The following is a 26,414-nucleotide window of genomic DNA, read 5'->3' on the forward strand; positions in this document are numbered from 1 at the left end:
TTTTTTAAATAAAATCAGAAAAATTATTAAATCATACTGAAAATTGAATATAATTGGATAATGTATGATTTTAACGAAAAATACAATATTATTGTTGAGTTATTTGAAATTATTCTCCATTTATTATAATGATTATTCGTTTAATTGAAATTGAGAATGTTGTTTGTTGGTTGTTTTTTAATAGGTTCGAAGGTCTTTTGTGAGACGATCTTACGAATATTTAGTTGTGAAGATGGTCAACCCTATCGATATTCACAATAAAAAATAATACTTTAGCTAAAAAGTAATTTTTTTTGGATGATCCAAATAAGAGATTCGTATCATAAAATACGATATGTGAGATCATCACACACAAATTTTTGATTATAAATACATATATTTGAAGTTTACCAAATATGTCATTTTTTGATACAAAATTGTCGTTGTCTTATATATGATTTGATTTTGTATTAGATTCTCATTCTTCACCTGATACAATTCCAAAAACCGATTTCCCTTTCCTAAACCCCCATACCCGTTGGCCACCTCACACCGCCCGATTCGCCGCCTTCCTCCACCGGAATTCCGAAATTGGTTGTGGGGTTTTGAAGCCGACGTTTCAAGCTTCATTTTGGTAAGGAGTAGAGCGAGCACCAAGCTCGAACCTGTCGCCGGAAACCTACATTGTAGGCTGTGGGTAGCTCGACTTATGCTTGCACATAAAGTTTCAAGCTTTGCTCCTCCTTCCTCGCGATTTCACTCCTGACAGTCTTTAAGAAGTTTTGGAACTTCCCAGATTTGGGTGAGCAGATTTATTCGAATTTGTTCTGTTTTTGCGAATATTGTTCGATTCTAATTGGTTGTATTTCGGAATGAGTACAGATTATTCGTGGAAAGAAGGTATATTCCAAAATTTCAGTTTGTGTTCCGAGGTGTTAAAAACATTTGGGACTGAAAATTTTCGATTTATGATTGCATTGTGGATCATAGTTCTATTTTATGATATTATGGCACATTTAGTTTGACCTTTCTCAACTGAGATTCGGGAAATAATTTGTTTGGTTGAAACTTTACTTCGATTGGAGTAAAATGTAACTTCATTGTGAATTATCGAATTAATGAGATTTTACCGATGCTTGAATATAAACTTTATTGATTTTGGAAATTGATGCAATTTAAATTAAAATATATGAGCTTGAGCATTTTAGTTGAATCTTGAACGTTATTTTGAAACTTACAAGTTGCTCTGGTAATTTTATTAAACTTGAACTCGAGGTTTGATTTGTGATATCCAAGCTTATTAGTTATTAGGAGAGGATTTATATGATATGTTAAGCTCAAACGAATATTTTGAGTATATTGTCAACTCAAGCTCATATAATTTTTTTTAGTTTTCGTTGTTTACACTTATTAATTCATATTAATTGATAATAAAATATTAATCAGGACCCGTACTCTCATAAAATATTGCTCCTATGAATTCCACACACTATAAGTTTCATCACACAGTATTATATATCCACCTCTTTAAAAATTTTCACTCCAATTACGTCTAATTCAGTTAACCCTATCCACGGTTTGTAGGAGATGGTGGAGAGCGTTTTGTTCTCTCTCTGTTCTTATTTTGTCAATTCAGAGGTAATTTTCTTTTGTTCGCTTATGATGTAAAAATTCAGCAGCGAGATTGAGATTTAGGATTGATTTTGGGAATAGTGATTCTGCGTTGATCAGAACGATAGATTCTACCTTTCTGAAACCAATTTTAAGGATCAGCACAAAGGATATTTTATTTTCTTTTTTTATCATTGGGGTTACATTTTCTAAGATGCGGTTGGTATGTTTTGATGATTAGACATATCATATAACTGTGAAATATGTCGTTATTTTTCTTTAATTTCGACCTTTTTCTTGTTCTAGCCTTTTAGAAAATTTTATATTGTCGGCCTCTTTGGTACCTGAAACTTTTTGTCCTGGTGGTCTTACTTGCTAGATTCGTTTTGATCAGCTAATACATAGATGGGGATTGATTTGGATCCATTGGATGACATTTTTGCTGTTGGAGCTGTAAATAATGGTAATGTTGCTTGTTACCTTTCTTTCATGTATGAATTTTTCCTGGTTAATAAGTGATGAGACTAACTTCAACACTTCCGCAGCTCGACCCACTGGAAAGTTCCAGCCTAAGGCAAAGTTACGAACACGTAGAAATGACTCTACCCCAACTTTGATATCTTCCTCTAGTGAAACATTAATAAACGCTGTAGAGAGTGAGTTAAGTGAGCCTGCCACAACTGCAAAGCCATCAGAACATAGTTAGTATTTCTGAATGAAATGGGATGCTTTAATTTTTATTTATTCAGAGAATAAGCAATATTAGTTATTGTTGGTCCTGTGTTCTATTACATTGATTTTGAGACAGTAATTGATGTCCTTGCAGATGATCAGCGGAATTATGAGTCAGTGAGCTTCTTCGATCAGAAGGTTGCCAACTCAACTGTTAGTTTGCAGTCTGGTTTGGATGTTGTGCCCAATGATAATGGAGGCTGGCATTCTTGCATGGGGAAGTCGGTTGGTGAGGCGAGTACTTTATATCTTGTTACGTCTATTGATTTAATACGCTAACACATATATTTTCCCATTTGCAGAATGCTGATATATTTATTGGACTGGATTCCCTTGATGATTTTATTCCTCACACTGCTTCAGATATTGGTAAGCAAGAAGTTCCTTCTATTAGTTATCCTCTATTCTTAAGTTACTATTTATTCTATTAGATTGGTTCTCTTTTGGTGAAATTGGTGATCAAATAGATACTGATTTTACAACATGAATTACGTAATAACTGTTGAAATAAAATGTGGAAGACACCCCTTTTTCTCTGACAATTATTTATAGTGCAATAGATACGATTAATTATAGCAACGATATCCCTAATTGCTAATTACAAAGATTTACGAACTGTTAATTTCCCACAATCCTGTTATGATTAACTCCTGATATCATGCTAATTGTGTAACGCCTAAACATTTGTTTGTCAACAATAACCTTACAGAAGGCACTATTCCTCCTCAAGAGACTGTTATTATCCCTAACTCTCATAATGGAGAATGGGGGCTCGCTATTCCAGTTCTTTCATCTGTTGATGACTCAAACCAGTCTAAAACCACTGATGCTCCATCATTTCCTTTGTCTGTTGGGGAACCTACTGTTTCAAGTGGCGATAGAGTTGGTCATATGGACAATGGAGTAATGGAAACCCATGTAAGAACTGACATGCTAGTTCTACTCACTCTTTCTTAACCTCTTAATCATGATTGTTGTATTTCGATAGTTTGTGATGAAAGTTGATTAACTACAGGAAATGAATGTCATGGATATGGGCAACTTGTCCGAGTTAATTACTAGATCTGGTATGCAATTTCATACACCTTTATAAGGATATGTTTGTTTCTAATATTAGATTTTGATATTATAATTGGTGGGCAGATAAGAGAACTGGAAAATTTCACCCCAAGCCAAAAATGAAAATGCAGGAGATGTGTCGAGGCAGATTCGAGGCAGTTGCTAGCCCATTTTGTCCACAACAGGTTTCCCCTGAAATTAATTTTGCTAATAAGGAACCGCTTCCTGCATTTGATCGGGAGGACGTTCTTGATCTTTCAGCCATAGGATTTACTCCTGCCATTCCTGCTGATGCTACCTCTGAACTGCCTGTGACCGATGGATCCATGAATCTCAAGGAAACAAACCAGTTGGTTTCAGGCATCCATCTGGACAGTGTGCCAAAAATTCCTGCAAAACTTGTAAAGAAGTTTTGTTGACATCTGTTTTTTTTCTTTTTCTACGTGGTGCATGATTCAACCTTTGCTAAATATGCTTTTGTTTTGGTTTATATGTGCTAGGCTTCACGCCGGGCCAAGGCAAGAAAAAATGATGATCCTGCTGCATCAGATTCATCTCAACCACAGGAAAACGCTTTCACATCCACGCGAGAAAATGAACCTGGTAGATCATTAAGGCCACGGAAACCCAAAACAAATATATGTGAACTAGCTGATGAGTCAGAAGATGAGATTCTTGCTGGTTGGGTGTCTTCAGATGAATGTCTGGGCAGTTCTGTTCTAGAGGAGGGCAATATTAATAATGAGGAATATCAAGAGGACAGTGAATTCCTAACAAAAAAGGTGAAGAGGAAGTCTAAAAAACAAGATGGTGATGGAGAAAAAACTGCTAGAAAGCACAAGATTTCCAAGGGAGCCTCACAGCAGGATGCTGACGCAAAGCCTAAAAAATTCTCTCATTCTACAAAGAGAAGAAAATGTAGTTGTTAATCTTACTGTGATTTTTGGTTTTGAATCCTGATCACATTTTTGATCAGAAATCTTTGTGATATAGTGGACAAGGTTTTGCTTGAAACACCAGAAGATGATATTGATTACCAAAAGGTACCTCTTAGGGATTTAATTCTGCTTGCAGAGCACAAGGAGCGGCAGATGGTAAGCATGTTGCACATCATACCTCTTTTTTTTATAGCTTGGAGCTAATTACTACGGATGAATGAAATATGGACAGTGACTAGAAAAATATGAAGGTTACCTTTAAAAATTATATTGCGGCTACTTCTACATGAGGCATTCAGTATAAAATTTGTGTCCTGGTCAAATTATATGGTTGATTTTTTATTTTTATTTTTATAAAAGTTGTGATATTTTAATTTACATTATACAGAAAAAAGAAGAATCAGTAGCTGGAGCACCCTCAACAAAACCAAGGTAATAATATCTCATTCGGATCCTAGTTAAGATGTTCAATCCAATACATTCTAACAAATAGCTCTTTCTCTCAGCATAGTTAATTTGTGTTTCACGTGATCTCTTGTTTGAATGGAAATTCCCAGTTCCGCATTCTTGAAGTTTTGGATCTTAATGATGATACAGTCTTTCCTGGAAGAAAACAGGCATTGAGTCAGCCGGAGATGTTGGATTTCTTGATGCATGTTTAAGAAAATAAGGCGTTATAATAACTTTAGTTTGTTACAAAATAGAAAATTATTGAGCCCATGCTTCTTATGATATTTTCTTGCAATAGTCAAACTGGTGAGGAAATAGTGGGTATTGAATTGTCAAGACATATGTCGTTCGTATTGAAGCTCAGATAGATGTTGCACTGAATAATCTCCCTTATTTCAATTTCTCAGTGGCTTAACAATATGGATGCACCGTAACTGGCATGAAAAATTAATGGCACTTTGAGAATTTTTTTTACCTTTGATCTAATGCTAGAAACAACTCGATACATTTAAATCATGATGTGAACTGTAACATATTTAGTCTAACCCATCATAGCACACATCATGTTATTTGTGTTTTGCAGTCATGATAACTCTTCTGAGTTCTTCAATGAAGACGATGATGGACATTTAAGCCCTAGGGTTGAAGAGAGCAGCATTTATTTCAACTATCAGACTTACATGGATAGAACACCAATTGCACGATGGTCAAAACAGGACACTGAATTGTTCTATGAGGTATTTGTTTTTAACTTGAATATATTTTCATAAAAACAAAACTGAGAATGATGATTTCTGTACGGATTGATGAAGCACACAGAGAATTTGGGCCATTGGACTAGACTTGGCTATGATCTCACTGCTAGATGGTCGTTTCTATTGTTACTCATGGGGCAGACTGAACATAGTTTAAATAGATGAACAAATCACATTGTTCAAACTTCAAAATGATGATCAGGGATACAGTGAACAATACCAGTCTTAGGTTCTCCTTGTTGATGGAAATTGATGTATTTTTCATGATTTATGCATTCAAATGCTTGTTAAAATGGAATAGGGTTATACTTTTAAACTGTTCTCAACCGTTCTGCCTTTCTAGAGTAATTTGAAGTCAATTTCTTGCATACGCGTGTCATTTTCTTTCCAAATTTACTGGTAGAATATTCCTTGTGTGGGACAGATATTTTTACATCTCATTTGCAACTGAGACCTTTGTAAGATTTGATTTCTGTTTGTACCCATCCCCCCCTTCAGGGTGTGAGGCAGTTTGGGACAGACCTTTCTTTGATCCAACAACTTTTTCCCGGTCGTTCACGTCGTCAAGTAAAGCTGAAATACAAAAAAGAAGAACGACAGCAACCATTGAGGCTTCGTGATGCTCTGACCAATCGCTCTAAAGGTATGCATGTGCCGTAATTTCCGACACCCTTTATCAACCATTGGGTTTGGAGAAAGAGAATTACCTAAGAAGTTCAGGGACATTGAACATTTAAATATGCTGGTTTTCTTTAAATATTGTTTGGTGGCTCTCTTTTGTGCAGATCATTCCCATTTTGAGGCGGTGATTGTGCGACTACAACAAATAGCAGCCGAAGAAAATGAGAATGCTGATAAAAATGGCTCTACCGAATTGGGAGACGATGATGTTGTGGAGAAGGGGGTTCATGATGCTTCTGATGTCAATGTAATGCATTTCCCTTTTATCCCCAATAGTTTCGAATGGTTGGTTATTATACTATAACTGCATCTTATAAATGCTTGAATGACAGTAATCGGACGATTGCTTAAGTTGATAAAAGATGCAAAGCATTTAATGTTTAAGGTTTCTGACACGTCCTTCACTTATTATAAGCTGTTCTTATTTCCTTAAAGCGCATGAAACCTTTTTCTTAATAATATTTGATGGTACGACTCCAATGCAGTTCCCCAATGACTACTTGATCTAGAATTTACAATTTGTTAGAAGAAATGGGAAATATTTAATATCCGTGGCTTCTATTATTCACCGTTCATTTTTGTGTCCGTGAAAGGATGAAGAAGCTAAGAATGAGCAGCAGCAGCAGCAGCAGATGGAGGGACAAAAGGAGGAGGAAGACGTAGGACAAGACTTGGCAGAAGATGGAAGCCCTTTGAAGTTATATGATAGTGAAGATGATTTGTTTAGATGGAGCCAATATAAGAGTGATACATGATCCTGGCAAATACCAGTCTTTTTTGTCATTTTAACAACTGAGATTCCGCCCTGCCATTACTAATTTAAATTTAATTTTGTACAATTGGTTCCAAATTTTGGTTTGATGACCACATGTATAGTAGGCCAAATGCTAGGGATGTAAGCTATTACCCCTTTTATGAGAAAATAAATATAATGTGAAATTTTATTTTATTCTTCTTTATTTTAGATCAATTAAATATATAAATTTAGTTTGATTTAACCAAGTCCGGTTAAATTCAATTATAAAAGGGGCTCAAATTTCCATCGTCCACTAGCTTTATGTTCATGATAAATGATCATTTGTGTGCCCAAACAAAGCATAGTGCATGAATCGACAAGTCTTGTCAGCAAGAACGAGGGTAATGAGTTAATTTCACATATTTGGGATGCCATCCATTTATGTTCATAAATAAATAAAATAAAATAATATTTGAAATGGGCCGGCTGATCATGAAAATGTCCAGAATTTACTGGATAACTAATAGAGATTGGGCCCTAAGTTAGCCGAAGAACTAAACCGTCTTTCCATCGGCAATCAAGGGCAAATACGTCCAATCGCCAATATCTGCTAAAACCCTAGCTCGCTCGGCCGTTTGTACTATAAATATAGCAGCACTTCCAATTCCATGAAACATCACTGCTCGCATCCTCTACATCGATTCAGCCTTCTCTGAAGGCAAGTAATCTGACTCATTTCAATTTTAGATCTTCTTCCTATGTCTCTGAAGTATGATATTCATTGTGTTTGAGATTTTTTTCGGGGTTCTTCTGTCAATTTACGTGTTATTTTGATTGTAGATTTACTAGGCGTGTATGAGTTGTGTTCGGACTGGTTAGAATATGTTAATCTGTGTTTGTTTGTATGTTTCGTCGAGTTTACTTTACCCATTCATTTCTCAATGTAAGTTGCTTCTGATTGCAGCTTGTTATTTCGTACCAAGGAATTCTTTGATTTTGTAGTACGTACCATTTAAAGGAAGATTTTTTTATTTTCTTCAAATAGTCCAACAAAAATACCTTTTGGAAGCCTTTTGATTCGTTTAATTTATCGATCCTTCTCCCAAGTATTGGAGCAGTTCAAGTTTCTAGAATTTGAGTTGGGATATTTTAGTTAGAAGATTGTTCATTTGTTTGTCATTTTAGAACTCGCAAGTGGTTGGTGCATGTTATCGATTGTAAATGGAGAACGTTTGCTATTTTCTAATCAGAAAATAAGGTTGAATTTTTTGGTGGTAGAGGCTCGATATTGTTGGTGAATCGGTTCTGTAAATACTTTGTCTTTAATTTATGCAAATTGCCAAAAAATGCGTTTTTATTCCACGTGATTTGCTTGGATATTCCAGTAATTTACGAGGTTAACTCTTAAAAAATATCCAACCTTCAAATTAACCTACTATCGAACCCTTGTCACTGTCTTATTTTTATGTTGAATGAAAAAATCTTATTCAATGTGGTTTATGTTGCTGCAGCTTTACTCTCAGTAACCAATATGGGTAAGGAGAAGGTTCACATCAGCATTGTGGTCATTGGCCATGTCGACTCTGGGAAGTCAACTACCACCGGACATCTCATCTACAAGCTTGGTGGTATTGACAAGCGTGTGATTGAGCGGTTCGAGAAGGAAGCTGCTGAGATGAACAAGAGATCCTTCAAGTATGCATGGGTGCTTGACAAGCTCAAGGCTGAGCGTGAGCGTGGTATCACCATCGACATTGCTCTGTGGAAGTTCGAGACTACCAAATACTACTGTACCGTCATTGATGCTCCTGGTCACCGAGACTTCATTAAGAACATGATTACGGGTACTTCTCAGGCCGACTGTGCCGTGCTCATCATTGATTCTACCACTGGTGGTTTTGAGGCGGGTATTTCAAAGGATGGTCAAACTCGTGAGCATGCTCTTCTGGCTTTCACACTTGGAGTTAAGCAAATGATCTGCTGCTGTAACAAGGTATACAACTTTGTCATTTATATATTTTTATGCTTGAGGTATTTATTTTCATGAGTTCCTGGTTAGCGTTTAGATTATCTATTTTTTTTGGAAGTTTGTTTAGATCAGCTAGTCCAGTAAACATGGCTTTGGAATGTTCCAATCGTTATATATACATTTCCTACTAAGTAGTGTTGGTAAGTTAATTTTTACTCATTTCTGTTGGATTTTTTAGCATTACCGGTTTGAGATTGAACTTCCTGTAATACTTGTGTTCTATTTAAGTCGGTGTAAATTGTAATTAAAGATTTTTTGGCTTCTTTTATAATAGCTCTGTTCTAAATTACATCAATTATATTCTTGTAAAAGTGCTCTTTGTTTGAGGAGCATGCTTTTGTGTATTACACTTAGCTCTTATCCGTTCTAACCTCTCACAATCTTTATGTATTTTAGATGGACGCCACCACTCCCAAGTACTCCAAGGGAAGGTATGATGAAATTGTCAAGGAAGTCTCTTCCTACTTAAAGAAGGTTGGGTACAACCCTGACAAGATTCCTTTTGTCCCGATATCTGGTTTTGAGGGTGACAACATGATCGAGAGGTCGACCAATCTTGACTGGTACAAAGGACCAACCCTCCTGGAAGCTCTCGACTTGATCCATGAGCCCAAGAGACCCTCAGACAAACCTCTGCGTCTTCCTCTGCAAGATGTGTACAAGATTGGCGGTATTGGTACTGTTCCTGTTGGAAGAGTTGAAACCGGTGTCATCAAACCCGGTATGGTTGTTACCTTTGGTCCAACAGGGCTGACAACTGAGGTCAAGTCCGTTGAAATGCACCACGAAGCCCTCCCTGAAGCGCTCCCCGGTGACAATGTTGGCTTCAACGTTAAGAATGTCGCTGTGAAAGATCTCAAGCGTGGTTTTGTTGCTTCTAACTCAAAGGATGATCCTGCTAAGGAAGCTGCAAATTTCACATCCCAAGTTATTATCATGAACCACCCTGGGCAGATTGGCAACGGTTACGCCCCTGTTCTGGATTGTCACACCTCTCACATTGCTGTTAAATTTTCTGAGCTTGTGACCAAGATTGACCGTCGATCTGGCAAGGAGCTCGAGAAAGAGCCTAAATTCTTGAAGAATGGTGATGCTGGCTATGTCAAGATGATTCCCACAAAACCCATGGTTGTGGAAACCTTCGCCGAGTACCCACCCTTGGGACGATTTGCGGTTAGGGACATGCGTCAGACTGTCGCTGTTGGTGTAATCAAGAGTGTGGAAAAGAAAGACCCAACTGGAGCTAAGGTTACAAAGGCTGCAGCCAAGAAGGGTGCCAAGTAACTTGTGAGGTTGTGGTTTAGTTTCCTATTTTTTTGAAATTTTGCAGTTGCAACGCCAAAAACGTGCTGTTTCTTTTTCATGTGTTTGGTCTTACATCTTCATCGTGCCTAGATCGGCGTGACCTCTTCTTGTTATTTGTTTTTTTTTTACAATTTTATCAATTGAGTTTGACATTGGACCAAATTAGATTTTTGATAATTCATGTAGTTTATTCTTTTGCGTTGTGATATGCGTTAGTGTACGGGTTTTTTCTCCTATTCTATTCTTGTCACATATGTTATTTTATATTATTATTCTTATATATTAATTTACGAATAATTTTATCATAGTTTATTTGAGTAATTTATATTGAATCTATCTTTTTAGAAACTCAAACTACCACATGCCTTTGGACTTAGTTTATTTTGGTAGTTTTTTGAATGGATTTCTTGTATTTTACCTGATGCTTGTGGAACGAAGGCTCAACGTAGGGACTTCAACATAAAGAAATTTTCTTGCTTCGGGTCTTTCAGATTTCACACAGTAGACTCAAAGGCTGTTCATCTTAGTTATGTTGATTGCAACGCACTCTTCGGTTTGTATTTCAGGAACCACTTCAAAGCAACCATGATGATAGTCATGAAATGATTATATTGAACCAAGACCCATCACTGGCCCGACTACTAAGGAAAGTTGTGGTTGCTTCAATAGAACCATACCTCTGAATCATCTGTGATCGAATCCCAGGAAATCTTCCCAATCAAATGAGAGTCACCACTCTTGGGTACTTGCCAAAAATCAACACGAAAAAGATAAATATAGTGAAACCATATAACACAAAGTGAATCTGGATGTCCCAGCAGACAATTGTTTGCATGCTTAATTTTTTTTGGTGTTTATTGTTGTAAGCTGTTTCTAATTGCGGCTTATCACTTTCAAAGTGATCTAGTGTTTTATTTGTACTAATATAGGAAGGTCTTTCAATTTCTGCAAATAATCATCTTTTTGTGAACATTTTGCGTTTGAATAAAATGATTTGATTTGGAGGTGAGAAATTGTTTTGAAAAATATTTGAACTATGAATTTGAAATGACAAACAACTAAATAGATTTGAAATCAAATCAATGATTTCGAATTCTTCCATCCAAACAATTAACTTGCATTTGGAATGATGAATTACAAATGTATTTTGAGTAGGTCTCATGTAAGACCGTCTCACGGATCTTAATCCGTGAGACTGGTCAACCCTACCCATATTCACAATAAAAAATAATACTTTTAGCATAAAAATAATACTTTTTCATGGATGACCCAAATAAGAGATCCGTCTCACAAATATGACCCGTGAGACTATCTCACACAAGTTTTTGTCATGTATTTTTGTACTTTAGAAAATTAATATCATAAACTTCAAATCAACATCTTAAATATTTATTTTGTATTTCATGTTAATTACGATGGCTCACAAATTCACTTAATAATTATATTATTTGAAATTAATTATTTTACTGATGTACAGATAAGTAAGACGCGAATTTAAGATTTGATCTAGTGTTTCATTGTTAACAATAAAAATATTAATCAAATCTATTTTATTTCAAATCCGTCTCCCCAAGTACACACCACTAGCATTTGGATAGATGAATTCGAAGATAAAGATTTATAAAATCCATTTCACGATGGATTCCAAATCTTAAATAGTTATTTTTAGACATTTGAGTGGATTTCAAGTTTATTCAAATATGGAATTATTTCAAATTCTCCATTCAAATATTTTCTCAAACACAAATTTTTTATCCAAACGTAACTTAGATGCCGTTTAATTTGTCAATCTTAATGGATAACTAGTGTATGATGCACACAACAATATTTGTTATAACTTATTTTATTTATATTTAAATGAGTACTAAAATATAATTATAAGAAATAATGAAAAACTATATTGCAATTTTGATATATGAATTAAAAAAATTTAAAAAAAAATTCAAGTAAGAATTGAATCTACAATCTAATACTTAGAAAATTACATATGACATACTTTAGAATTTTAACACTTTATTTTTATATATAATTATTTAAACAGAACATATGACACAAAAAATCAGTTACTTTAATCATATTAAATTTAATAATATAGTATATATATAATATAGATTTAGATTTTTGCAGTTCCAAAAACACCCTTGAAAATAATCTCAACGCCGCAGATATTCAAAGGATGCAATACTTCAACGCCACACCGACCGCAGGAGATAAATAACCCTTTTAAAGGAAATGAATTAAATCTCTGTACGTACGATTTCCTTCGACAGTGAAGAAGAGGAGCCGAGCATAAACCCTAGCCGCTTCGTCAAATTTAATAGGTATTATTTTCTTCCTTTCGACTCCGATATTATACTTTCTGAGTGGTGCTATTTTTTCGCGTCTTACTCTGTCCCAGTTATTGCTCACGATAATTTTTGAGGTTTGATCTAATCCAAATGCTTCAGTTTTATGAAATAATTTTTTCGAAATCATCGATTGTTCACTGTATTTTATTTTATGAGTTGATGCGTTTGCGTTTAATCTAGAGTTTCTTCCGCATCATCTTTACTTCGATAAGCCGCAGCTAAATCTGGAAAAAAAATTCCCGGGTCGATATTAGTAGGAGTATAGTTTAACTTAATTTGGTCGAAGAGTCGACTGGTTGTTTTAGCTACTCAGAGGATTGACTTTCTTATACTGATAATGACTCTGTCAGGGTTTCTCTAGCAGTCCAGCTCTTAACTCTGTAAATTTCAACCTCAAATTGTCCATTGTTAAGGCTTTTGTTCTAAATTATTTGTTACAGTTTTTTCACGCAAATGGCACGCTTCGAAAAAGTTGGGACTCTGTTGAAACACAGCATCTTCTCCAGCGCTGCATCAAATTACCAATTATCAATATTTAATGCGGCTCGCTGCATGTCCACGAGACTTTTTATCGGAGGTTTTATTTTCTGAATTGCTATAGAATCCCTGGCACATGTATTTTGTTCCCATGATCCGTGATATTAAATCTTTTTTTCCTCTTCCATAGGGCTCTCCTATGGTACTGATGATCAGTCTCTAAGAGATGCATTTTCCAGCTTTGGTGATGTAATTGATGGTGAGAAAACATTATGCAATGTCTTATCATTTTAGAATATTTTCATAACCAGCTGCAATTCATCATATTCCTTCACTTGAATCAATGTTGAAGCATTTATTCAGATATTACTTTGATCCTCGACCCATTTGGTTTTTTCCCATGATTTTTTCCCATTAATTTTTGCTTTGATCGTCTTTCTTTTTCTTAAATTAGACTTAAATTTGTAGCCATTAAAATGCTTCAACCTCGATAAAGTTGGGTCAGGGTAGGGTACATGAATATTATGTTTTATTTGGGCTCTATTTTGTATTAAATTTTTTAATTAAAACTGTTGTTATTAACTTTTAAGATTTCAGTAGCCATTCTTAAAAGATAAGTTAAATTTTCTGTTTTTGTAAATACTATACTGTTTTTTGTGTCAGATCAATGCACATCATCCACACCTTGCTTTGTGTTTGTTTTGAGTACATATTGGAATTTGTATGGGCTCTTCCGACTTAGGCTCGGTTACGTCTTGGATTCAACATGTCTTTATATACTTTTTCAGGTGTGTTAGCTGTGTTTCAGTCTTTTTGAATGTAATTTATGTTAGAAACCTGAACCAGTCAGTCTGTGTCTGAAGTTGGTGACTTTGCCCTGCTTGACTGCGCTATGTTAACGCATAAAGCCTTGAATCCTTATTTTGTACAGCTAAAGTCATCATTGACAGAGACACTGGGAAGTCAAGAGGGTTTGGATTTGTGAATTACTCGAGTGACGAATCTGCCAACTCAGCAGTGTCAGCCATGGATGGACAGGTGAGGTTTTGTGTCAGTCTACTATTCCATGGTGGATCAGTGTGTGTTATAAGAACGATGGGTTATGCACCAATATAAATGGAGAAACAAATGTTATGTGGCTATGTAACTGTAGTAAGACACGGGATCACCATTTGATGCTAGCATTTCTGTTGTCTAGGATATGCTTGTAAACTATGGCTAATCTTCGGTATTTTCTCTCTCTTCCTTCAGCAACTGAACGGGAGGAACATCCGGGTGAGTTATGCCCAAGAACGAACACCTCGCAGTAACTTCAACAATTCTGGTGGTTATGGTGGTGGATTTGGCGGTCGTGGAGCGGCAGATGATGGATTTTAAGCCACTTGTGGCTTGTTCTTTCATCTATATGGGCTGATTAGTTTGAATTTATGAAACTTTATTTGCATAATGTTTTTGGGTCATGCTTATGTTTTCTTCCCCTCTTTTAGCCCATAAATGTTACATTTAGGGATGTAATCGAGTCGAGCTGAACTCTTTGAGCTTGACTCGTTTATAATATAGCCGAGCTCGAGCTTTATTTAATGAATATATTCATGGCTCACGAGCTTATTCAAGCTTTTATCGAGTCAAAACGAGCTTAATAAATATGAATTTTACATTTAAATCTTCATTAAATTCATTAATAAATAAATTATATTTTTAGAGAAAAATATTACATTTTTATTAAAATTTGTAAATTTATCATAATAAAAAATTTTGATAGATTTTTGTATATATGTTGTAGTAAGGTGCTAAATCAATATATAAAATATCAAAATTATTATTATTATTATTTATCTAAGATATGACTCATCAAGTTATAATCGAACGTCTTCATGAGTTAACGAGTCGAATATTGGAAAGTTTGAGTTTGATTCGTTTATTTTAATGAGTTTTACTAAACGAATTGAATCAAGTTTTGAATAGTCAACAAACAGTTATTTACATATTTAGTAATATAGGTTCATCGTTTTTAGTTTTCTTAGCTTCGCTCAGTTGTTTTTTTATGGGAATTGAGTTGACCGAGATAATTGGTTGGTCACATTACATTCATGAGACGAAATTAACGCGACACCCATTATGTTACAATGTTAGTGTCTGAGCAAAGAGCATTTTAACTCTTCGAATCATACCAAAATACAACTGTCATTTGTATTGATCCCTTGCTTGCTATTATAAAATTGAATTTAAAAATCAGAGAATAAACGTTTAAAACTCGTATCATTTAATAAACGTTTAAAACTCGTATCATTTGCGTTACACGATTGTTGGTTCCAATATGCTGCTAATCCTGGCATCCGAATGTCAAAGCCAAATAATGCAATTGAATGACTGGATATATTCACGTTTGATGAGAGGATAATTAGCAAATTGTTGAAGGAAAAGGAAGATGTTGATGAGAAAGTTCGAGTTCTTACTGAAATCAATGGCAAAGTGTCGAGCTTATTTGAAGTGTTTCGGAACTCTGGTTGATGTTCTAATCAATGAAATGTTCGAAAATTATATGTAAAAACACTTAAAATAAGCTCGTGTAAAAATTAACTCAAGACATCGCCAGGCTTCAAGCTGCCAGTGAAGTAACCTTTGACTCTGCTATGAGATTCAGTTGTCTTGCATTTTCTGTGATCACCCAGTGCTCTTTTATTTTGCTTTTGTCTACGAAGAATGGAAGGGAAATCACCATCCAAAACCTATTAGTCAAAAAGCGTAATTTGGGTCCCTCTTACAAGTGGACCTTTTAGTGATAAGGTTGCTTTTTACCTGACAAATCGAATTCAGCCAAATCTTTTATTTCTTGAGACCAAGTTCGATTGGATAGAATTAATTCTTGAGCTTAACGAGTCTTTGAATCAATTATAGTACTGTAATTGTGTTATTTCGATCATTTTTTTTTATTCATTTTCGTCAAAATCATGTAAATAAATGACTCATATCTTTGTTAAAATTTATAATTACATTGTTAAATACACTTTTATATCTTGAATTTTTTTTAACAACTTACTTACAAAAATTTAGCAATAAAATTGATCATTTAATTATATTTTTTTGGGAGAATAACTAAAATTGTTTTAGAAAAAACATAATTACTTCGACAATTAATCCCCAACTAATGCTCGAAATCATTCAAGAGCTGAAACAAAGCGTGGGGGATAAATTTACATTTTGAGATATATTTAAAGGGAACCAGGGTAATAAATAAACTAATTTCATTTATATTCATAAAATAAAATCATTTGTAAAAGTTCATTTATTTTGGGAACGGGCTGACCATGAAATGCCCAACAATAATAGTTAATAAGGATTGGGCCTGATAAGCTCGCAAATGAATCAAGCCCGGTAAAAACAAGGGCAAATACGTCCAATCAGTAATCGATGCCCAAACCCTGTACGGCTCGCTCGTTTGCAGTATATAATATATAATATAATATAATAATTTAAAAGATACTGCAGTCCGGAAAATATCACTCCTCGCATCCTCTACACCGATTCAGTCTTGTCTTGAAGGTAAGTAATTTGCCTCATTTACATTTCAGATCTTCTTTCTATGTCTCTGAAATATGAAATTCGTTGTTTATGGGATTTCTTTGATTTTGTAGTTTGTTATTTAGCATCGATGAATTCTTTGATTTCGTAGTTTTTAGCATTTGTCAGAAGGTTTTTGAATTTCTTCAAATAGTTCCACAAAATGGTCTTTTTGGAAGCCTTTAGATTTGTTTAATATGCCGGAGCCTTTTCCCCTGGTGGTGGGAACAGTTCGAATTTCTGGAAGTGTAGGGGTATTTTAGTTAGATGATTGTTAATTTGTTTTATATTGTTTTAGTACTCGCAAGTTGTTGGTGCATGTTATCGATTGTAAGTTGGAACGTTTGTTATTTTCTAATGAAAAAAATAAGGTTGATTATTTATAGAGGCTCCATATTGTTGGTGATTCGTTTCAGGAAATACTTTTGTCTTTAATTTATGCAAATTACCAAAAAATAATTTTTTATTCCATGTGATTTGCTTAGATATCCCAGTAGTTTCTGAGATTCATGACTCTTCAAAATATCCAACCTTCATATTATCCACCTATTGAAGATTAGAATCCTTATCACCGTCTTACTTTTATGTTGAATGAATATTTCTCATTTAATGTGATTTTCATTGCTGCGGCTTTACTCTCAGTAGGCAATATGGGTGAGGAGAAGATTCACATCAGCATTGTGGTCATTGGCCATGTCGACTCTGGGAAGTCAACTACCACCGGACATCTCATCTACAAACTTGGTGGTATTGACAAGCGTGTGATTGAGAGGTTTGAGAAGGAAGCTGCTGAGATGAACAAGAGATCCTTCAGGCTTCAAGTGTGCATGGATGCTTGACAAGCTCAAGGCTGAGCGCGAGCGCGATATCACCATCAATATTGCCCTGTGGAAGTTCGAGACTACCAGATACTACTGCACTGTCATTGATGCTCCTGGTCACCGAGACTTCATTAAGAACACGATTACTGGTACTTCTCAGGCCGACTGCGCCTGTGCTCATCATCGATTCTACCACTGGTGGTTTTGAGGCAGGTATTTCTAAGGATGGTCAAACTCGTGAGCATGCACTTCGGGCTTTCACACTTGGAGTTAAGCAAATGATCTGCTGCTGTAACAAGGCCCGCGTACAACTTTGTCATTTATGTATCTGTTGGTAAAGTTTTATTCTTACTCTTTTCTGTGAGATTTTTAGCATTGCAGGATTGATACTGAGCTTCCTGTAATATTTGTCTTTTTAAATATTTGTTGCCTTCTTTGATAAAAGCTCTGTGCTAAATTACTTTTTCTCCATATAATTCTATTTGTTGACGCTGATATGTAATGGGATTAATGCATGCAAATGGTATGAAGACGAAGAGCAACTCGCCAAATAAAAATAAATGCCATGTCGTTAACGCTACTTGGACACCAAGTTAAGCCAAACGAAACAAGCTTTGAATAATTCAATTTTATATTTTGTTTGGTGGCAAACGGGAAATATCAATATAGATTATAATACTAGATGCTCGTACGATACACACTTTTTTTTAAGAAATTATATTTAAACTTATATTTGGATGTATATATTTATTTTGAAAGAAGATAAATGATTCGCAACGTGTATTTAGGTTTATTTGAAATTCGCTACAATAGTTATTTTATACAATGATCGATAATTCTCATTTAAATTTCGATAACGTTAACTGTGTCAAAATTGATTTTAAAAAAAATAAATAAAAGAAATATAAGGCTCTAGTTTTTAAATTTTATATCAAAAAATACATAAATAACTTGATCACAGTATGAATAGTCGTTACACTGCTATACTTATTCCATAAAAAAAAAAAAAAAAAATCTACTTGGGCCCTAAGTTAGCGAAGGACTAAACAGTCATTCCCTGGTCAACCTGAAGGGTAAATATGTCTAATCAGTGAATAATATATGTCCACGAGCCCGAGCTTTGGTTACCTCTGCAGCATAAATATCCCATTTTGTGGACACTCTGCATCCTACAACTCCAGTGCATTCTTCTCGACCGGTAATATTATTTTACTTCCTGAATTATGTGAGGCTAGACTAGATCTTCCTTCTATGCCTTTTATTGATGAGAATTACTGTTTTTTGGATTGTTTTTGGTGTTTTGCTGTTAATTTACGTGTTTTTGAATTCAAGATTTGTTAATTTGTAAATGTTCTGTGATCAGACTGGTTTGGAATTGAGTTGCAAGTTTAATATTTTTTTTTCCGTTTCTGCTGTTCTAAGCTGTTTCAAATTTCCGCTTGTTACTTTCAATTCGAGGAAGTTCTTTTATTTGTACTGATATAGGAAGGTCTTTCAATTTCTTCAAATAATCCAATTTAGTGAACGTTTGTTTGGATCCGTTTAATTTTTCAATTTTCTGGATAATTCAGATTTTTAGAAGTTGTGTCGGGATTGATTGTAAATTCAGAATTTTATCTTGTGAGGTTCTTGATCATTTGAAATCTTAGAAAACACAGGCTGCTTTGGTTTGGTTTTGTTTTCTCTTGTTTTGGTGTCGAATCTTTGAATTTTGTATTTTATTTTTGGAGATTGCTACAAAATAAATTAATCCATGTGACTGATTTAAATATTCCAGTAATTTTTTTGATGAATTTTTTACAAATTTCCATCCTTGTAATTATGCAGTTATATAATCACTGTTGTCATTTTATTTTAGGTTGAATGAATATTTCTCATTCAATGTGATTTACATTGCTGCAGCTTTACTCTAAGTAGCCAATATGGGTAAGGAGAAGATTCACATCAGCATTGTGGTGATTGGCCATGTCGACTCTGGGAAGTCAACTACCACTGGTCATCTCATCTACAAGCTTGGGGGTATCGACAAGCGGGTAATTGAGAGGTTTGAGAAGGAAGCTGCTGAGATGAACAAGAGATCCTTCAAGTATGCATGGGTGCTTGACAAGCTCAAGGCTGAGCGTGAGCGTGGTATCACCATCGACATTGCTCTGTGGAAGTTCGAGACTACCAAATACTACTGCACTGTCATTGATGCTCCTGGTCACCGTGACTTTATTAAGAACATGATTACTGGAACTTCTCAGGCCGATTGTGCTGTGCTCATCATCGATTCAACCACTGGTGGTTTTGAGGCAGGTATTTCTAAGGATGGTCAAACTCGTGAGCATGCACTTCTGGCTTTCACACTTGGAGTTCGGCAAATGATCTGCTGTTGTAACAAGGTATACATCTTTGTCATTTATATATTTTTATGCTTGTGGTATTTATTTTAATGAGTTCCTGGTTAATGTTGAGATCAGGTATTTTTATTTTTTGAAGTTTAGATCAGCTATCGAGTAAACATGGCTGTTGAATGTTTTATTCATTATCCTACTTCATAATGTTGGTAAAGTTTTTTTACTTTACACTTTTCTGTGGGATTTTTGAGCATTGCACGATTGAGATTTATTTTCCTGTAATGTTTGTATTCTATTTAAGCGGGCATACTTGAAGATTTGTTGGCTAATTTGATAAGAACTCTGTTCTAAATTACATCAATTATATTCTGGTAACCGTGCTCTTTGTTTGAGGAGCATGCTTTTGTGTATTTTAGATTGATGCTTATCTCTTATCTATGCTAACTTATGACGATCTTTTTGTATTTTAGATGGACGCTACCACTCCCAAGTACTCCAAGACAAGGTATGATGAAATTGTCAAGGAAGTCTCTTCCTACTTGAAGAAGGTTGGGTACAACCCTGAAAAGATTCCTTTTGTTCCGATCTCTGGTTTTGAGGGCGACAATATGATCGAGAGGTCGACCAATCTTGACTGGTACAAAGGACCCACCCTCTTGGAAGCTCTCGACTTGATCCAAGAGCCAAAGAGGCCATCAGACAAACCTCTCCGTCTTCCTCTGCAAGACGTGTACAAGATTGGGGGTATTGGGACTGTCCCTGTGGGAAGAGTTGAAACTGGTATAATCAAACCTGGTATGGTTGTTACATTTGGTCCAACAGGGCTGACAACTGAGGTCAAGTCTGTTGAAATGCACCACGAGGCCCTCCCTGAAGCGCTTCCCGGTGACAATGTTGGTTTCAACGTTAAGAATGTCGCTGTGAAAGATCTCAAGCGTGGTTTTGTTGCATCTAACTCAAAAGATGATCCTGCTAAGGAAGCTGCGAATTTCACATCCCAAGTCATTATCATGAACCACCCTGGCCAGATAGGCAACGGATATGCCCCTGTTCTTGATTGCCACACTTCTCACATCGCTGTCAAATTTGCGGAGCTTGTGACAAAGATTGACCGTCGATCTGGCAAAGAGATCGAGAAAGAGCCTAAATTCTTGAAGAATGGTGATTCTGGCTACGTCAAGATGATCCCCACAAAACCCATGGTTGTGGAAACCTTCTCCGAGTACCCACCCTTGGGACGTTTTGCAGTTAGGGACATGCGTCAGACTGTCGCTGTTGGTGTAATCAAGAGTGTAGAAAAGAAAGACCCTACTGGTGCTAAGGTGACGAAGGCAGCAGCCAAGAAGGGTGCCAAGTGACTTGTGAATGCAAGCTTTGCTCTTCCTATCTGTCAAAAACTTTACTATTTCGGCGAAAGAAACGTGTTGTGTCTTATTCGTGATTTTGGAACTACTTGCGTAGCCATGGTTTCTTGTTCTTTTTGCAAGTGTGTTTTTGCTTCACCGTGCTGTTGTGGCTCTCAGAATTGGGTGCTGGATCGCCGGTGGCATCTCTTCTCGTTATCGTACTTTCGACAATGTGTTCTACCTTTGTTATAAATAAGTTTTGTACTACATTGAACAAATTTGCATCTTGATATTTTCTGTAATATGCTCGAGTATTTTTCTATTCTCTATTTCGTTTATAATTGTGTCTACTTTGTTTTGTTCTTAATTCTTTATATATTTCTTTAGCAGTTGCTTTAGTTTTCATTACACCGCGAGACAGATTTTCATGAATTAAGTAAATGGCATTTTCTTCGGCATTTATTCCCCAATGATTTTCGGAGATTTGGTCGGAACAAATAAAACCCGATATATTATTTTGGTTAACAATCGGAGAAGACATTATAACTTGTTCTAATCGAGAATTCAGATATATGTAATTAGTAATTGTGATAAGGCGGTGCAGGTTAATGCAATTCACCATGCTTCATCAATCTTACCATAATGAAACCTCAAATTTAAAAATTCTTTACATATTGATTGATCGTCGAAATCGTGAAATGTGTATATATATATATATATATTGTATGAGATTATGTATGTATTTATCATACATGCAATCTCAATTGAAAGCACCCGTCTTTTGGTCAAACCTTTTTACAAGTTTTCGTAATTATTATCCATAGCTTTCTATAATACATACCAAGATGAGTACAAAATCCATATACTTCACGTATAAAATACACGTGGTTAGTTGGATGTAGCCAGTGTTGAATTTTCCATACATGATATCTTACATTTTACATATCCAATTTGTAAATCAGTGAGAAAATGTGAAAAAGTAAGAAACTTTTTAAAGAAACGATACTATCCATTGGATTTGCTTGAAGGATAGTAGAAACAGATACTTGTAAATTGTAATCACAAATACAACCAGGAGTATTGTCAAAATCCTGGAATTTCTTCTTTAAAAGGCAAAAAATTCACTTTTACGTCAAAATTTCCCAGTCCGTTTAATGGTGCAATCCAGACACACCAAATCAAATAAATGAACAAATCTCAATCCGTCAATATTTTCTTCTCTCATTTTTCTCACACAGCACAAATCCTTCAGACAAGAAATGGATGCAAATGAGAATGGGAAGCTGCCTCTGGAAACGCCACATGGCCGTCGGGTTAAGCTTTGTTTCAAGGCTCAGGTGCATTCATATTTTCTCTGTTTCATGTATACACACACAAGCACGCATATACATACATACATACATACATACATACATACACACATACATGCATACATACATTTTGTGTGTTCCCATTGTATCTTTGGCCTTTGTTTGTTCTTTATTCACTGTGATCAATCTTTTATACATCCACATGTTTGAAAACATTTCGCGGATAATCCATCCGTAGAAAGTCTTTATTTTTTAGTTCATATTTAGTTCCAATCATGTCCGTGTGATTATTTATTTAAGAAAAAAAAGATTGATTTAGTTTTGGAAACGTTTAGGATGGAACTGAAGTGTATTACAAATTTAATGCGGACACCAAATTGCAAAAACTATTGATTACTTATTGTAAAGAAAATAGTTTGGAGCATAAAGATTTGAGGTTCCTGTACAATGGCAAGAGACTCGTTGCTAACCAAACCCCAGCCGAGGTAAATTTAATTTATTCAGTTTTTGCATGAACCTTAATTTTAATGTAATGTGAATTTACAGCTTGGCATGCACGACGAAGACGAAATCGATGTAATGACTCATCAGCATGGAGGTGGGAAAGGAGAAGAACCAATTAAACAAAATTAATTAGTACCAAGTTGTTTTAATTTCGTTCGACTCTTCAAAACTAAAATTCCCTTTAATTTTTCGTATGATCCGTATGAATATAAGGCTGCTTGTTTTGATCGAATGATTTTTTTTAATGAAAAAATAACTTATAAAATTCACTATTGTATTTACTAATTAATGGATTTAAATATAATATCCAGATGTATATTAAGAGGGTTTTTTTAATGACCAAGATTTTGAAAGCTTTTTATGAATAAACATCAATTAAAAATGGTAGTCAAAAGACTTCAAATCTTATGCCATTGCAAACAAGACTGAATTTCCACAAATGAATTGAACTCCATCCCAAACAAATTACTTCAGCTGAGGTGGTCTTTTTAATTCAAATATCACCATTAAATAATACTTGCATTATAGATAATGAACAATAAAATTTCAGTAAATTTTGTTAATATGTTCACAACCCTTTCCTATTCTAAATATTTGACTATTTGAGCTAAAATCTCTTTACAGCAGTAAAATTATAATCAGAACAAAAGTGAACATTAGAAGCCACATATGATAAGATATGAGGGGAACTTATCTCCTAACTGGCGAAAAATGCTCCGTTTCTCGTCAGAATCAAGAGCCGAGCGATAATAAATCAAAGTTACCAGTACTTGGAATAAATACCATGTGAACCCTCAAGCTCAAGCAGGTAATTGGAGCTTTAAGTTGTTTTTCCAGCTGAAACGTTAAAATATTAACAAAATCAAATCATCATTGTGCAGAAACTGTGTGTAAATTTTTGTGTGTATGCAAGCTCAGTTGTGTACTGTGTAAGAGAGTGAGAGAGGCATACTTATCCAGTGAGTATAGTGTGGTTCTGTGAAGTAGCCATAAATCCAGTTCAAAATGTACAATCCTCGGTAGGCTCAGCAATATAAACAACAAGACATAAATTGCTCGCTTTGATTATAGAAATCAACGACTTCTGATAAATCATTAATCAGGGAATAAATTCGGAAGGGAGAGAATCATTTCTAAAGGGGAGAAATCAAAAGATTCAACTTCCAAGAGGGGTGAAACTTGGATTTTTCTCAAAAATTGTATAATTGTTGCAAGTATCTAGGTAGAGGTTAGAGACTCCCCCCACCATCACCAACCAGCCAGTTGAGTCTACCTTGATTAGGTGACTCAAACCAAGAATCAATTTACCATCATTAAAAACCCAATCCATACAAAACTACAGATGAACGTCGATCTTTAGTTGTCATAAGTGGCAATGTAGAGCTTTAAGTTACCCCAATAGAACAACATATTGTCCAGTCAAGTTGTCGACGTTTCTTGTTCTCTGCAGCATGACTAGCTGAGGAAGAAAGCAACAGCTTCAAGGTACAAGGAAAATGCCCAAAATACCTGATTAATCATATCAAGGACAGGCATAAAACATTTGACATAAAACACTAACAAAATAAAGGTAATAGATGTCTATGATGTCAGGTTACCTCTCTGAAAGTAAATTTTTCGTGGATTGTCAGAGCTAGTAAAAAAAAGGGCAGCAGAAGGAAATAATAGCGAAAAGTATCCCGGTCTTTGTCATATGATCTGCGGACAATCTTGTGTTTCCTTATATACCAACAATTGAAAACGAGCTTCCCAAAAATATTAACTTCATTAGCGTGTTGTAGAGTCAGATGTAGTCTACAAACAGATCAAAGTAGCGAGTAGCAAACACAATAGCATAGAGCTCCTGAGTCTTCAGAGAAATGCCTATGGGCATAGGCACAAAGTCAACATCAAACAAAGTGAAAAGGCAACATATTAATTTTATATGAATAATCGGACTACTTTCATAAAGTGATACGTGAACCTAATGATTTGCACCAAAAACACTGTAGTGAAAGTAATCAGGTGATTTGATCCCATTTCAACACCTAAACCTTGAGACAAATCATTGTTCCATTTCATGTCAAACCAAAGTAGCCCAAAGTTAACCTTGAGGCTTTGTGACTCGTAGGAAGCAATTATATTTACCAAGGTGATAACAAAACAAATTACTGCTTTGAAGATCCTGCTACACACGTCAGATGATTCAAAAAGGTTCCCATGTAGTTGGTTAAAACACTAGTGGCTGTCTACTAATCCACGAGAAGATACAAGACTACCAGTTCCCTATTAGCTGATTCTGGAGGTGATAACATATCACAATTAGCAATCACACACATATTATGACCCGTAATAATTTGGCACCCAGAAGTCCTTCTTGGCTAAGAGAGTGCATTCCTTTATCACCCCAAGTGAGTTACTCCCACAATAAAAAAAAAATACGTAAAAGACCATCTTTAACCGCATTCCTTTCTCACCCAAAATCAGGTCAACAATATCGATTTTTAACTGTATATCTTCAATCAGTAAAGCAAACAAATAGCACCTGGAAGTCATCTTGCAACCTCCTACATTATCATAAATCACTGCCCCGAACGGGAAACATGAATCTTCTTTGACGAGGGCAAGATAGTATGCCTACATTAAATAAAACAAACAGACATGGCTATCAACCATTGATGCAACCCACGAGGTGCAGTCCGTCCAAAATAAGGGAAAAACGACGATCTTGATCTGGGTTGTGTTCGTCAATTTGACTGCATGACACGCCGAAACCTTAAAAAAGTTAAATATGGAGCCGGGGCCTTTACAAAATATCGATAAGCTTTGATTCACGCACAGAAAATAAATCAATTAATTTTCTTTGTTGTTATTTATTATTTTTTTGTAATTTTTATTATTTTTTATTTAAAAGTCCCGAAAGGATGGCAAGGAATGGTTAAAACAAACACAAATTGAAAATCACTTTTCTGGGCACATAGAATCGCATTTCTTAATTCAACGCTTTCTGTAATCGCACAATAAATAAACAGGCATAATTTGGCATAAAAAAAATTTTCCATCATCGTGTTCATATATGGTTTCTTATTTGATTGCACATTTTCTTCTCTTCTACCTCAAACCTTTTTTTTTCCAATTATATGGAGTGGAGGTTTTTCGTAATCACCTGAGATCGAACTCAAGCTTCTCCTGTGTTTTACGCCTCCGTGCAACAAGCGGGGTGGTCCTTAAACAAACGTGGAAATTATGTAGCTTTACAAGGCACACAGAAACAATCAGCACTTGCAGTAGTTTTGTTGCCTCGGACATTCATGAATATAAAAAATATTCCAACATTTTTCCTCTTCCATCCAAATAATTTGTACAGGTCCATGATTCCTCGAGATCCAGTTTCTATATTGTCAGCCTTCATCTAGCTTCCCATTAATGGGAAAAGAACTACTAAATCAAGAAT

General features: G+C 35.3%; 5 protein-coding genes, 1 long non-coding RNA gene and 1 pseudogene across 10 annotated transcripts; 6 read left to right on the forward strand and 1 right to left on the reverse strand.

Annotated features, from left to right (window-relative positions):
• Positions 1-450: 450 nt before the first annotated feature.
• On the forward strand, positions 451-7,136 carry LOC140835152 (uncharacterized). 4 transcript variants are annotated; one of them, XM_073200566.1, is made up of 15 exons: positions 451-781; positions 1,970-2,053; positions 2,136-2,291; positions 2,417-2,556; positions 2,625-2,691; positions 3,032-3,240; positions 3,338-3,389; positions 3,466-3,790; positions 3,905-4,299; positions 4,375-4,475; positions 4,708-4,751; positions 5,353-5,506; positions 6,023-6,167; positions 6,310-6,452; positions 6,799-7,136. In XM_073200566.1, exons 2-15 carry the CDS (start codon positions 1,996-1,998, stop codon positions 6,958-6,960), a joined length of 2,151 nt encoding a protein of 716 aa, XP_073056667.1. In that variant the 5' UTR covers positions 451-781; positions 1,970-1,995; the 3' UTR covers positions 6,961-7,136. The 4 variants fall into 4 exon arrangements, with proteins under 4 accessions (XP_073056667.1, XP_073056666.1, XP_073056665.1 ...); XM_073200565.1 differs by having other exon boundaries at positions 1,985-2,053; positions 3,466-3,782; positions 3,882-4,299; XM_073200564.1 differs by having other exon boundaries at positions 452-781; positions 3,466-3,782; positions 3,882-4,299.
• Positions 7,137-7,505: 369 nt separating this feature from the next.
• LOC140835153 (elongation factor 1-alpha-like) lies at positions 7,506-10,483 on the forward strand. The gene is made up of 3 exons (XM_073200568.1): positions 7,506-7,659; positions 8,453-8,934; positions 9,367-10,483. Exons 2-3 carry the CDS (start codon positions 8,473-8,475, stop codon positions 10,252-10,254), a joined length of 1,350 nt encoding a protein of 449 aa, XP_073056669.1. The 5' UTR covers positions 7,506-7,659; positions 8,453-8,472; the 3' UTR covers positions 10,255-10,483.
• Positions 10,484-12,437: 1,954 nt separating this feature from the next.
• Positions 12,438-14,757, forward strand: LOC140835154 (glycine-rich RNA-binding protein 2, mitochondrial-like). 2 transcript variants are annotated; one of them, XM_073200569.1, is made up of 5 exons: positions 12,438-12,596; positions 13,064-13,200; positions 13,291-13,359; positions 14,032-14,138; positions 14,352-14,757. In XM_073200569.1, exons 2-5 carry the CDS (start codon positions 13,077-13,079, stop codon positions 14,475-14,477), a joined length of 426 nt encoding a protein of 141 aa, XP_073056670.1. In that variant the 5' UTR covers positions 12,438-12,596; positions 13,064-13,076; the 3' UTR covers positions 14,478-14,757. The 2 variants fall into 2 exon arrangements, with proteins under 2 accessions (XP_073056670.1, XP_073056671.1); XM_073200570.1 differs by lacking the exon at positions 12,438-12,596 and adding an exon at positions 12,673-12,697.
• A 1,841-nt stretch (positions 14,758-16,598) lies between these two features.
• LOC140835555 (elongation factor 1-alpha-like) lies at positions 16,599-17,820 on the forward strand (annotated as a pseudogene).
• Positions 17,821-18,584: 764 nt separating this feature from the next.
• On the forward strand, positions 18,585-21,489 carry LOC140835155 (elongation factor 1-alpha-like). Its single transcript, XM_073200572.1, has 3 exons — positions 18,585-18,680; positions 19,385-19,866; positions 20,292-21,489. The coding sequence occupies exons 2-3, from the start codon at positions 19,405-19,407 to the stop codon at positions 21,177-21,179; spliced, it is 1,350 nt and encodes a 449-aa protein (XP_073056673.1). The 5' UTR covers positions 18,585-18,680; positions 19,385-19,404; the 3' UTR covers positions 21,180-21,489.
• A 655-nt stretch (positions 21,490-22,144) lies between these two features.
• On the forward strand, positions 22,145-23,324 carry LOC140835156 (small ubiquitin-related modifier 1-like). The gene is made up of 3 exons (XM_073200573.1): positions 22,145-22,504; positions 22,813-22,962; positions 23,024-23,324. Exons 1-3 carry the CDS (start codon positions 22,427-22,429, stop codon positions 23,108-23,110), a joined length of 315 nt encoding a protein of 104 aa, XP_073056674.1. The 5' UTR covers positions 22,145-22,426; the 3' UTR covers positions 23,111-23,324.
• A 139-nt stretch (positions 23,325-23,463) lies between these two features.
• On the reverse strand, positions 23,464-25,788 carry LOC140835157 (uncharacterized). The gene is made up of 3 exons (XR_012118850.1): positions 24,580-25,788; positions 23,934-24,490; positions 23,464-23,818 (listed from the first exon to the last, which is right to left on the reverse strand). It is a non-coding gene; the product is annotated as an uncharacterized lncRNA (long non-coding RNA).
• Positions 25,789-26,414: the final 626 nt, after the last annotated feature.

The sequence above is a fragment of the Primulina eburnea genome, chromosome 6 (genome assembly GCF_022965805.1).
Source record: "Primulina eburnea isolate SZY01 chromosome 6, ASM2296580v1, whole genome shotgun sequence".
Classification (NCBI taxonomy): Eukaryota; Viridiplantae; Streptophyta; class Magnoliopsida; order Lamiales; family Gesneriaceae; genus Primulina; species Primulina eburnea.